Here is an 11,801-nt window from a genome sequence, read left to right as displayed (position 1 = left end):
GGACACCACTTGTAACTAGTTTGGAGTCTGACATGGCTCCAGCAATTCTAACCATGTGGGTTCTGTCCTTGAGCCAGTTTGCAATCCATCTAGTGACATAGGGGTTTATATTTAAGCTGGTGAGCTTATCTATAATGCCCGAGTGGGGTATTGTATCGAAGGCTTTTGCGAGGTCCAGGTAGGCTGTGTGGACCACCTTCCCCTCGTCAATGGCCTTGGTGACTGTTTCAAAGAAATCAACCAGGTTTAAGAGGCAGGATCTGCCCTTAACAAAGCTGAACTGGGTAGGATCCAGTGTCTGTAGGTCCCCAATATCTTTATTTATGAGGTCCTTGATGATCCTTTCCATAGCTTTGCAGACCAAGCTAGTCAGGCTTATGGGGCGATAGTTTCCAGGGTCCGTTGAGGCACCACCTTTATGGAGAGGGACCACTGTTGCTGTATGCCACTCTTTGGTCACATATCCTGTAGTAAGGCTGAGATTGAACAGTAGATTTATGTTTGGGTTTAGCTCTTCTTGGAGTTCATGTAGGACACAGCCCGGGACACTGTCTGGTCCCATAGATGCTATGTTTTTTGCTTTGGAGAGGGCGGTTCTTACCTGAGCATCTGAGATGTCAGGGGGGCAGCACTCGGCTGGGATAGATATTTGCCCTTTTGGTGTGGAGTGGGGGGGAGAAGTTTGCACTGAACCTGTCAGCTAGGATGTTGGCAATGTCTGTGGTTCAGTGTATTTTTTGTCATTTTGGACTAATTCTGAGCATATCTGGGAATCACCACCCAGGTTCCTAACATAACTAAAGAAAGCCTTGTGATTATCCTTAGTGTCCTGTGCAATTTCTCTCTCGAAGCTGGCCTTAGACGATTATATGAGTGCCCGTAGTTTTTTGCTAATACTGATCAGTGATGCCTTCCCTTTTTGGGATTTTGCTCTATCATTTAGTAGCTTCCTCCTTCTATTGTATAGTTTGTTTATGGCTGGGGTCCACCAGACAGGACGTCTGCCTTTGGAGGATTGGGTCTTGGTTTTATTTGGGATCGCATGATCCATGCATTCCTGAAGGTGCTCATAGAATGCGTTTATAAAGGATTCTGCGGTCTGGGCCGTATTTTCCACAGGCCCAGGGGCTTTGAAGGATTCCAGCTCGGTTTTGAGGAGTGTGAAATTTGCTTTAGAGAAGTTTTTCACTGTGGTTTTCTGGGCAGGGGGTGGGGACGGAATATGAATATCTAGTGAGATTAGTTTATGGTCTGATCTTACCAGTGAGGGATACACTTCTGGTCTGGAGCATAGAGTCCCCATGTTGGTGATGATCAGGTCCAGTATGTTTTCCCCTCTTGTGGGAGTGGTAACAAGTTGTTCCATAGCATTTGAGTTTATAAATTCTAGGAACCTTTGGGCTAGGGTGTTGGAGCTAGAGTAATGCTCCCAGTCTATGTTTGGGTAGTTGAAGTCACCCAATATAATGGTGTTTGGGGAGACCTTCATATTTTCCAGTGTTCTCAGAAAGGCCAAGTGGGGTTCCTGGGTTTGGGAGGGTGGTCTGTAGCAGGCTATAAAGTGGAAGGCAGTTTTACCCACTGTTAGTTGCACATGGATAGTCTCTGATGCTTCGTGCTTTGCCACCAACCTGGAGGTGTGGGTATCTTTGATGAATATCGATACTCCCCCTCCTTTTGTGGTTTGGTCCAAGTTTTGGGGCCGAAAAGCATGGTATGAGGTATAACCTGGTAGTGCTGGGGTGCTCTCGGGAGCCTTGAACCAGGTTTCTGTTACTGCACAGATATCGATGTTCTCCATGCTAAGGAGAGTTTCGAGTGTGTGCATCTTGAGGTTTAGGCTTCTGGCGTTGAGTAGCATTACTCTTAGTTTCTTATCCCTTGTGATACCTATGGAGGTGGGTTTGTCTTTTGAGCCTTGCCTAAAAAAGCTACTATGGGGGTAGCAAGAGCCTTTGCCAATATCCGAAAGCCCAGGGGTGACAGGTGCAAGCCATCCCTAGCGAAGCATCGTGGCTTGTCGAGCATATCATCCCAAGCTGACAGGCATTGGATCCCCTTTGAATGACACCAGTACTTAAGCCAATTGTTGAAATTGATCATCTTGTCTTCATATTGTGGCATCATTCTTGGTGAGGGTAAGATGCTACTCAAGGTCAGGGTCATACAGATCAACAGTTAATATGCAAGTCCCAGTGAAATAAATAGAGATAGTATAGAGGTAAATAGGACAGCATTTGTATGAGGTAACATTATTTTTTTCAGGACTTGATTTTTGGAAAAGGAGGCAGGAAATTCTCTTTTGTAGATGGGGATTGACAATAGGGATGACCAGAGTGGTGTAGTGGTTAGCATTGCTGCCTTACAGCAAGAAGTTCCATTCTCGGCTGGGGTGCCTTCTGTGAAGAGTCTGCATTTCCTCTCTGCAGTCGCATAGGATTCCTCCAGGTGCTCTGCTTTCTTCCCATATTCCAAAGACATGCTGCAGGTAGAACAGACACTCTAAATTGGCCCTAGATGTGAGTGTGTACATGCCCTCTGTGGAAGGTTGGGCACTGGGCTGGCAACTCAACACCATAAAACTCCACTGCCAATTGCTCTGCAGACCGTTGTTCTGCTGTGGCGACACCAAATGGGAAAAGCCAAAAGGAGGAGGGGAAGAAGATGGGGACTGACACAACACTACCAACAGCAGCAACAGAAACCAAACTGACATGTTGGCAGGTCTGGTGTCAAGTAACATTACCTGATATGGATTAAATTTCAGAGGCATGTAATGTGTAATATACTACAAACTACACTTGTTTTTAAAAGTTGGATTTCATTACACCTTTTATAGATGCCCAAACTGTATTAAATATGGAGAATATTTTCAACTTGTTTCTTTTTTCAGCTAATGCAATGAAACAGAGACACTATACTCTGTTCACATACTGAAAAAAACAAAATGACTACAAAAGCAATAAAATAAAAAAAGCACTTCTGACCTAAGGAATGGACTAAAATTTGCAGAAATTCTTGGTAACATGTACATATTCTGTGTTACATTGTATTTGATTTCCAGTCTATTTTAGTAAACTGTAATGTTTATTGCAGAATTATAATATAACACTAGACATTAGTGTTTTTTTTCTAGGAAACTGAAAATACACCATGTAAAACTAAAAGACTGATGCATTTTACAGTCATTCAAAGTTATTTCATTATAGTCTATCAGTTACAATATGTTCTCATTTTGTATTTTGATTTAAGCATACCACTAAGCATTTAATTTTTTGTTGTATCACTGCCTAATGACAGATCTACATAAAGATACTTCAGATGATCTAGAGCACAAAAGTCACTAAAATGTATGCAGCCAATAGGTTGAGACTGCAGATCAGGTACAATAGTTATTTCTGCTCAAGTGTAAATGCTTGAAAATTATTTTTAAAAAGTGTAAGATACTGCTTAATTTGTCATTACTACTGCAAGCAATTTGACTTTTCATAACAAAAGAAGATGCATTTCTGTACAAAATAACATTTCTTTGCCCTGATTCATATTGTCTTATAGCACATGGGAACACTGGACGCAATATATAGATTAAATAGAAATAAGCTTCTAGCTGCCTTTTTACTTATCTCTTTGTCCTTTGCCTTGATTCTGCCTTCCTGTTTTTGTGTACTGTACACTGGAGGGAATGAGAGGACGTTAGCTAGCCACATTCTTTAAATGAAAGATACTTGCATTCCATATGCATGCTGATGGAGTACAGAGGATGCGAATGCTACATTAAACTTGGAATTGTAGAGCTGCTTATGTTCAGCACACGCAACAGAAACAAATAATCACATTGCATGCACTCATCTACTGATAGCATTCTTGTTTTGTACAGAAGTGCCTTGGGAATAGGTAGAAACAGACCCTTAAATGCCTAAGATTGATTCAGCAGCCTGATGTCCTTCTGACCACTCCTTTCATTGCAATTTGAGCAATTTATTATACTTGGCATTTTAAACGTCACTGAAGAAGAAAGAGACTGCCTGCACCCATTCATGGATGTAAGTAGCGTACAGTGCTACAGTCATACTTCAACGTGGAAGGGGATATTTAGCAATGAATGTGCAAGGCATATGTTGCTTGTAAAATATATATTCTCTAATTCTCGAGAGGAAAAATTAGCCTGCTCAAACAATGAATCATAGAAGATGTTCTGAAACTGGGACTAATAATTCACCAGGATCCACAAAGAGAAATGAGAGCCAGGATTACCTACTGATTGATTCTGACTTTGCTGAAGACAACTATTCACATCACTATGGATACCACCACGTGTACGTACCGTTAATCATACAGATTTTTTATGAAATTTCCTAAAAGTTATTTTGCTATTATTTGTTCATGCACAGAAACAAATTAAATAGCTTAATGTTTATTAATCATCTCACAGTGATGTTTGATCCATAATCACATATTAACTAAACAGTAATATCTCACTTGAAACTGCAGCTAATTTACTCTGTTTGTATATGTGCTCTTTCTTGTACACAGAATGATGTTCTGTTATGTTTTGTTCTGCTTTACTTGCATGGTTAAGCACAGACTGTTCTGTGAGAATACAATATTTATTTTAAGTGCTTCTCTATACTTTTGATTTCCATCTCTCAAGTCTACTCTGTACATAATACTTTTTGTTTAACTGTGGAGAACCCAGGATGATTTTTGCAATGCAGAACAGCTTTTCTGAATTGTATATAGTCTTGCACGTGCTCTGATTTTCTGTTTAAGAAAGAACAAGATAATAAGTGTGTCACTTTTGTGTTTTACGCTCAGCTTTTTGCTTGAGAAACCATCATTTAGCAGTTTTGCTGCCAGTTTGATATAATGCATATATGCACTGGTGATTTAAAATATTTGCAAACGTAATATAAATCTTAGTTTTTAATCATTGTGCCATGAAGATGGCAACTTCCAGCTCATGTGCAGATAGAAATGTAGGTCTGCATCTGCATTTCGTGCATTCTCGTGAAAATTAAGAAAATAGCTGCTACTTGTTGCACTAGCACAAAAGCCAGTTTTAACAGATTTTCAGATTTTTATAATTGTTTTATTGAAGCCAGTGGCATTAATATCATACAGGTGGAACATTTCTCAGAAAATAACTTTTACCTCAGAATTATGCTATAAAGCTAGTGTTTTTTTTTTTTGTTTGTATCATTGGTGGTTTAATAATGGTTCTGGGGGTACTGTGAGAGGCATGGCTGCATCTTTAACCAGAAAATTTAATAAGCACAAAACAGTACAATAAAAAAAGGGAAACGTTTATGATTCTGAAAATCTTGGAACGATTCAAAAGACTCCTACACCATTTCTAGCATTAGCAGGGGAAAACACTTTCTTTCCAGACCTGTTTTCAAAGTGTGACAATAGCATTACATGGAGGGAGAAAAAAACAAGAGAAAGAGCAACTCAGAGATAGAAGGGGTGTGAGAATGAATCAAACAATAGCAAGCATTTTAAAGCTGTAAACTGTTTCAGCCTCTGTTGCCACAGAGGCTTGTGGATGTGGGAATAGTTGTGTTTGTTCTTCAAAGCCATGTGAGAAAACAGCATTAATGGAATACTGGGTCTTTTTTTGTCTATAACCACATCTAAGACTCATATGTTATGAAGCAAATGCACCTTTATTAATAATACTGATTTTCTTTGAGGATTTGCAACCAGGGATGGGCAAAAGGCAAGGAGAGATTCCAATTAGTGTAAATGATGTTCTAGTGAATAGTATTGCTTGTCTGAACAAAGCAGACCAAAATAATATAACAACTTAAGTTTGCTATAAAATGGTTTCAAATATGTATGCATTCTGGAAATGTTGCACATTTTCAAGGAACATTTTTTGCTGTTATAAATGATAGTTTGTTAAAATATTATGCACCTTAGAGTCTATAATTCAAGATAACATTACAGACCTGACACACTTGTCAACAGGTTTTCTGTCAGTCTTCATGTTTTCTATTTGGTTTCAGGTATACAATAAAAAGAACTGTATTTTCTGTACAGCATTTTCCTTGTACAGATGAAACTAAGTTCCCAGTGATGTTAAATTATTTTAAACACTCTGCATTTGCTATTTGAGACTTTTGTTATTTAATAATTGGATAAAATCTCAATTTTTTTAAAAACTCCTTTCATCTGTGATGCATTCAGACTTACTGTTTCTTCTTTGCATCCATGGCAAATTCAAAGGATATTAATTTAACTACTCCCTCTCTGGAAGCCACTATCATCCCTTAAACACAGCAAAGTATAACATCAGAACTGCACAACCTATTACTTCCACATTTTGTTCTCATGTAGTGTTAGTTCACTATTGGAGTGGTGTACTGCTACTTAGAGACTCCTCAGAGATCCATGTTCATTGCTCTATGTGCCTTTGTCTTGCTTTGTTTAAAAATTCTGGCCCCTAATGATGTATTTCTGAATATGTGTATGCTTTATCTGTATGCCTTCTTTGTCTCCTGTTAGGTTTAGTTTTTAGTTTTGGGAAGTAAAGCTGTCCACCAGTAGGCTTTAAATGTACTTGGTTTGTGCCTTACTTAACAATGGATGAGTCATTTTCTTCTACTCAGTGCCCATCAAGTCTTTAGCATTGTAGACACACATTTTGTTGCACCTATTTGACAGATCAGTTTTCGGGTCTTTTATCATACATATTGATGTAGATAATGCTATGGGATACAGCATCAAAGCAATATTTGCAAGATTTTGTCAGTGGGGCATGCCTCTGTAAATTCTGACTATGTCAATTGTCAGTTTCATCAGGTAAAGAAGATTCAGGTACTTCTTCTTTTTGCTCTGCTCCTACTTCAGACCATGAAGACAACTGAGTCATCTGTTCCTTCAAGGTAGAGCACTACAATTCATTCATTCCTTGAGGACAAGGGAGTGAGTGTCCTGCAAATAAGGCTGTCACCTGTGAAGAGAATCCAATTGCTTTCTCTCACTGTGCACGGCTCAAAAATGGCTCAAGACAGACCATACAATGAGTATCAAAAAGAGTGACTCATTCACTTCTGCAAATGATTTAACCCCTTAAGTCTGTTCTACCCAGTTTAGACTCAACATTTCTATGTCATTTTCAGTGTCCATCAGGGAATCTAACATGAGACTATGTACCCCAAGTGTGCACCCCATTGCCTATTCCCAAGTACTGGTACACCAGCTTAAGCCACACATGGAAGCGCAAGTAGACTTCTGAGCAGCTAATCAACCTCAATCTGCTACTATCATCATCAGGGCTTTATACCTCAATGCAACTGGCGATAGTTAGGGAAAAGTAAATATGTCCACAAATACTCATTTGGATGAAAACCCGCTTTATTCTGAGCGTACAACAAACAATCATACATTAACTGAGTGCTTTCATCTAAAACTTTAGACTTCTTCTGAGTTAAGGACTAAAATTCTATTTGTAATTTAAATAGATATGGATACTCTGTTCGAGTACAAAGAACTTTCTTGACAACTACATCTAAATGCTACTGTCTCCCCCGGTATAAATGAAGAAGTCAGTTACAAGTGTTCTTAAGAGAAGGGCCAATATTTTATGATAACCATAGAATTCTTTAACTTATTTTATGAAGTTAGCAAACAATATTATTATTATTTTAAAGAAAATAACTAATTTCATATAAGGCACATTTTAGTGCATGTTTCTTTAAATATTTGCATGAGCTTTGGTAATTACTGATGAGTGGTTACTTTGTAGCTACTAAGTCTTTTGGGATGTTTAAATTACAAAAAGAATTTTAGGAATTAACCCTGAAGAAGTCTGACTTTTTAGACAAAAGTGCTCAGTTAATGTATGATTTTTTTTTTGTTGTATGTTCAGAATAAAACAGGTTTTCATCCACTCGAGTATTTGTGGAATTATACCTGTGGCAAAAGTAAATATGCATGCTATACATGATGATTGTGACTGTTGATTATTTGGAGATGAGTCTTCATGACTAACAGTCTCTTCTTATCTATGTAGTATAATCTTGAGAGGCCTTAAGAAAAGCAATATAATTAATTTATGCTGTGCTGATGGCATGATAAACTGTCACACAGCTACAAGTTAATTTATTTAAAGTTATAACAGTCCTGGCACATATGACTCCTTTCATCATTCTGTTCCTGACATCATGTATAGCTTTATATTGTTTAACAGCCTAAGTGTTTAACCATGTTTCTTAAAAATGTTGAAATGCTACTAGTTATGCAATGCTATACTCTGTAATCATTATAAATAAATAACTCATGAGATGCTTGCTGTCATTAGTACAGAACTACCCAACTCAATATACAACTATGATTAATGTTCATTTTACTTTTGTTATATAAGTTAGCTTTTTAAGATATGTGAATGATACTGAATTCAAGAAATGTTCTTACAGCAGAACTCATTAAGGTTAACAGCTTAATCTATTACTTTTAATTATATTCCTGTGATGTGCCCAGAAGACATTATCCTCTGGTGTTGACAGTGGCTTTTTAATCTCTGATGTGATAGTACAACTATAACATATGGCAGCTTCAAAGCACTGACATGAGTTTTTTTTTTTCAAAGGAAATCACTATAGCATATTACTCAGGTAAACAAAAAGGCAATGTTTAGCAGTCAGGGATCAGGATAGTAAAGCAGTTCAATGAATAACAGACCATCAAGGTGTCATTTGTCTAGTAATGCTAAATGAAACCAAGAATTTACCTGAAATGCCATATAGGTGCTAATTGAGAAAGACTGGCCTATATAGCATGTACCTCTAGTTATCCTAAGAGAATGGGACTAAAAATTTATCACATTCTCACGGGGGAAGATATAATCTGCTCTGATACTTATATATGGGTCACATGTTCAAACCTGCACTTTTGGCAAGTACATGTTTTCCAAATAATATGGTTTAATGCATGCTTTGTCAGGAAAATACCACTCAGCAAAACAAGTTACATATGATGCAGTCTCCCAAAGCATGTAATCTACATCAACAAACTACCAAATAAATATACTTGCAACTATCTTTGGTGACAAGCACACAGAATAAGTTATCGCAACATTGTAAAAAGTAATGAGTTAGTTATTGTGCAGTACATAAGAAGTAAAACAGCTAGTAGTAATCTGTCCTCCCCTTTCTGTTGTTTCAGATTCATGAAATAAGTGTTCTTACATATTTTAGAGTAGTTGAGAAAGTTTCTTGCTGAGCTTAGATTAATTTTTTTCACCTTCTGCATACTGTATGAGACCAGACAGATCCTGTTGGCAGAATATTTCAAATATTAATTAATTAACACTGACTTTTGGCCTCATTCAAGGCTTTTTTGCACCCCATATTAAAAATGGAGTACTTTGAAAATATACTGGTAGTGCATTACATTATTTTTCTGCTAAAAAGCTAACAAACAAATATACATAAATAAATAAACACATCAATAAATAAATAAGTAAATAAATAAATTGTTTCCCTAGAACAGGGCTAAGGTAATTACAGAATCATTTATCTTTTATGCATGTAGTTCACTTAACAAAGCTGACTGATGCTTACACAATAAGTTTCAAGTGTATCTGGCACAGGTAAAATGTTAAATTGTTTACTTTTTATAGGGATAGCTGCCATTTACACCATTGGCTTTCTTCATAAATAAGATGCAATGTAAGCATTCACTTAACAATTTATGACCATCATTAGTTTGATAAAAAACGCTTCCTTATCAGAAAATGTCAAGTGAAACACCAATCTCAAAACAGAATAGAACACGGTACATAATGAATTAATTAATTACAAAATTGTTTGATTACAATAAAACAGGTTATTTTTGCACTGGTTAAAATCTGACTAGAGAAAGTACTTTAAGATAAATTAGAAAATAGAGGTTTATAATACTTGACTAGAACATTTGCAGTTGGTAGTATGCTTGTCAGTGAAATTTAACCTGATATTACTAAAGAAAATCAGACAGTAACTCATCATTTAACTGGATGCATCACATGAAGAATTTCAGCTTCTTATTCTCCATGAAAACAAATACTGTTGTTTCCTCAACACAGCAAAAGGGGCTCTTCCAGACTGTGTCAGATTGAGTTTCTGCTCCTGTCTTGACATTTTTCCAAAATGAAGCCTGATAAGATAATGAGTCATACATTGTATGGTGATGTGTGGCAGGCAGTTTTTTGACTGGTGCCCTGATATGACCAATTGTTCATTATAGCTGTGACTTCTTGCAGATTTTAAAGTGAATTGCAAAGCATTGCAGTGCATCAGCAGGGTGAAAGCTGATTTCTGCAGATCATTGACTGGAAATGCAGCCACTTCTCTCTGAAGAAGCAGTGTTAGGTTTTAAGTTCTTTCCTTTCTTTCATTATATTACTTTGCATATTACTGACAGTGCAGAGAAGCAAAAGGAAATAGTATGCCAGAACTCAAATAAGGTCACAGACAGACCTTGACAGATTATAAGTCATGTACAGCATGATACTTGCAAATACAGGAACTAGAATGCCTGGCCTTGTTGAAGTCATTGATATTTTTAGATATTTCTGTTTGCATAGAACTTTCAAAACTGCTGACTGCATAAAGTAGTTTTCATGCCACTGCATTATTTTATAGTTCAGCAATATAATGGAATTAATGTTATTTTGGCATTGATATTCTTTCTTTTAAAGTAAAGAAAGACTTGTTGATTGGAGTCATTAAAATAATAAATTAAAGCAATCGCTTAAGGTACATATATGTTAGCATGCGAAGAGAGTCATAAGGTTTTATGATGATATATCAAATGTTTCTTAGTATGTCAGCAGTGTTGACAAAGAGGGCTAAAGCCCTGGCTGTGACCCAGGTGACCCAAGTTCACTTAGTATTTCAAATGCCTAATGGAGCTGGTAAGGGGGATAGAAGATGGTGAGGTATTGCCTTCTCACCTCTGTTCAAAGAAAGGGTTCAAGGGATGATATGGTGGGTTGCTGGTCTGTTACTAGATCCAAAGTAGAAGCTAGAGTTCAAAATGGCAGCTGGGCTAGGCGTGTAAACACATTTGAGAGGTGTTTCTATCCAAAGGCCTATGAAAGAATGCTTCAACCATGACTCATTAGAGGCTGTGATATACAATATGATGTAAACATATAGTGGTAGGACCATAATTAGCATAGTCTGGCACATTTCTGCTATGACTGTCTATGGTGGCACTCGGGCCTCTCTCTCTTCTTAAGAAACCAAGATTTGCTAGCCATAAGGGGGGATTGTGACTTTGTCTCATGGATTATTTGGTTAATGCTGCATGGATATACATATTGAAGTGACTAGGGGCTGATAAAGAAATGTCTCACTGCTACAGAATGTAAATCAGATTGCAAACACACACAAAATATAGAGAAAGGCCACTGCTTAGGATATAAAATCTACAAAGTAGTATTTTTATGGATTAAAAAAATAAATTATTAATCAGTGTTATATCCAATATATTGCAAAGCACAACTGCCATATGTCAGCATCTTGGAGTGCATGTGGAAAATTATATACACATAAAATTATAGATATTGGAAGGTCGGAAATTCTTTTGAAAGAGGTGTGAATACTGAAGAGCCTGATTCCAACAGATATGAAGGTTGAAGGTTTATGCTATAACTAAAAACTTTCTTTCCAGAGGACATTTTTTGAGAGCACTCATAAGGTGATAATATACAACCTACTTGATTTTGGGGCTCATATTAAATTTGTCAATGGGTTAAACAAAGGTAGAGGTATTATGAGTCAATCATTGTTGATCACAGACATAAATCTCAG

At 37.1% G+C, this 11,801-nt stretch overlaps 1 protein-coding gene across 1 annotated transcript in view; it reads left to right on the top strand.

Annotated features, from left to right (window-relative positions):
- Positions 1-4,080: 4,080 nt before the first annotated feature.
- The window catches only part of TRPC6 (transient receptor potential cation channel subfamily C member 6), a 1,017,840-nt gene continuing 1,010,119 nt past the window's right edge, over positions 4,081-11,801 (top strand). The window contains exon 1 of the mRNA XM_044072711.1: positions 4,081-4,316. Coding sequence (XP_043928646.1) covers positions 4,177-4,316 — 140 coding nt within the window. The 5' untranslated portion in view covers positions 4,081-4,176. The remainder of the gene's footprint in view (positions 4,317-11,801) is intronic.

This window comes from Protopterus annectens, chromosome 5.part0 (assembly GCF_019279795.1).
Source record: "Protopterus annectens isolate FY-2018-M chromosome 5.part0, PAN1.0, whole genome shotgun sequence".
Taxonomy (NCBI): domain Eukaryota; kingdom Metazoa; phylum Chordata; order Ceratodontiformes; family Protopteridae; genus Protopterus; species Protopterus annectens.
The sequence above is the reverse complement of the archived record's forward strand: the minus strand, read 5'-3'. Positions and strand labels throughout refer to the sequence as shown.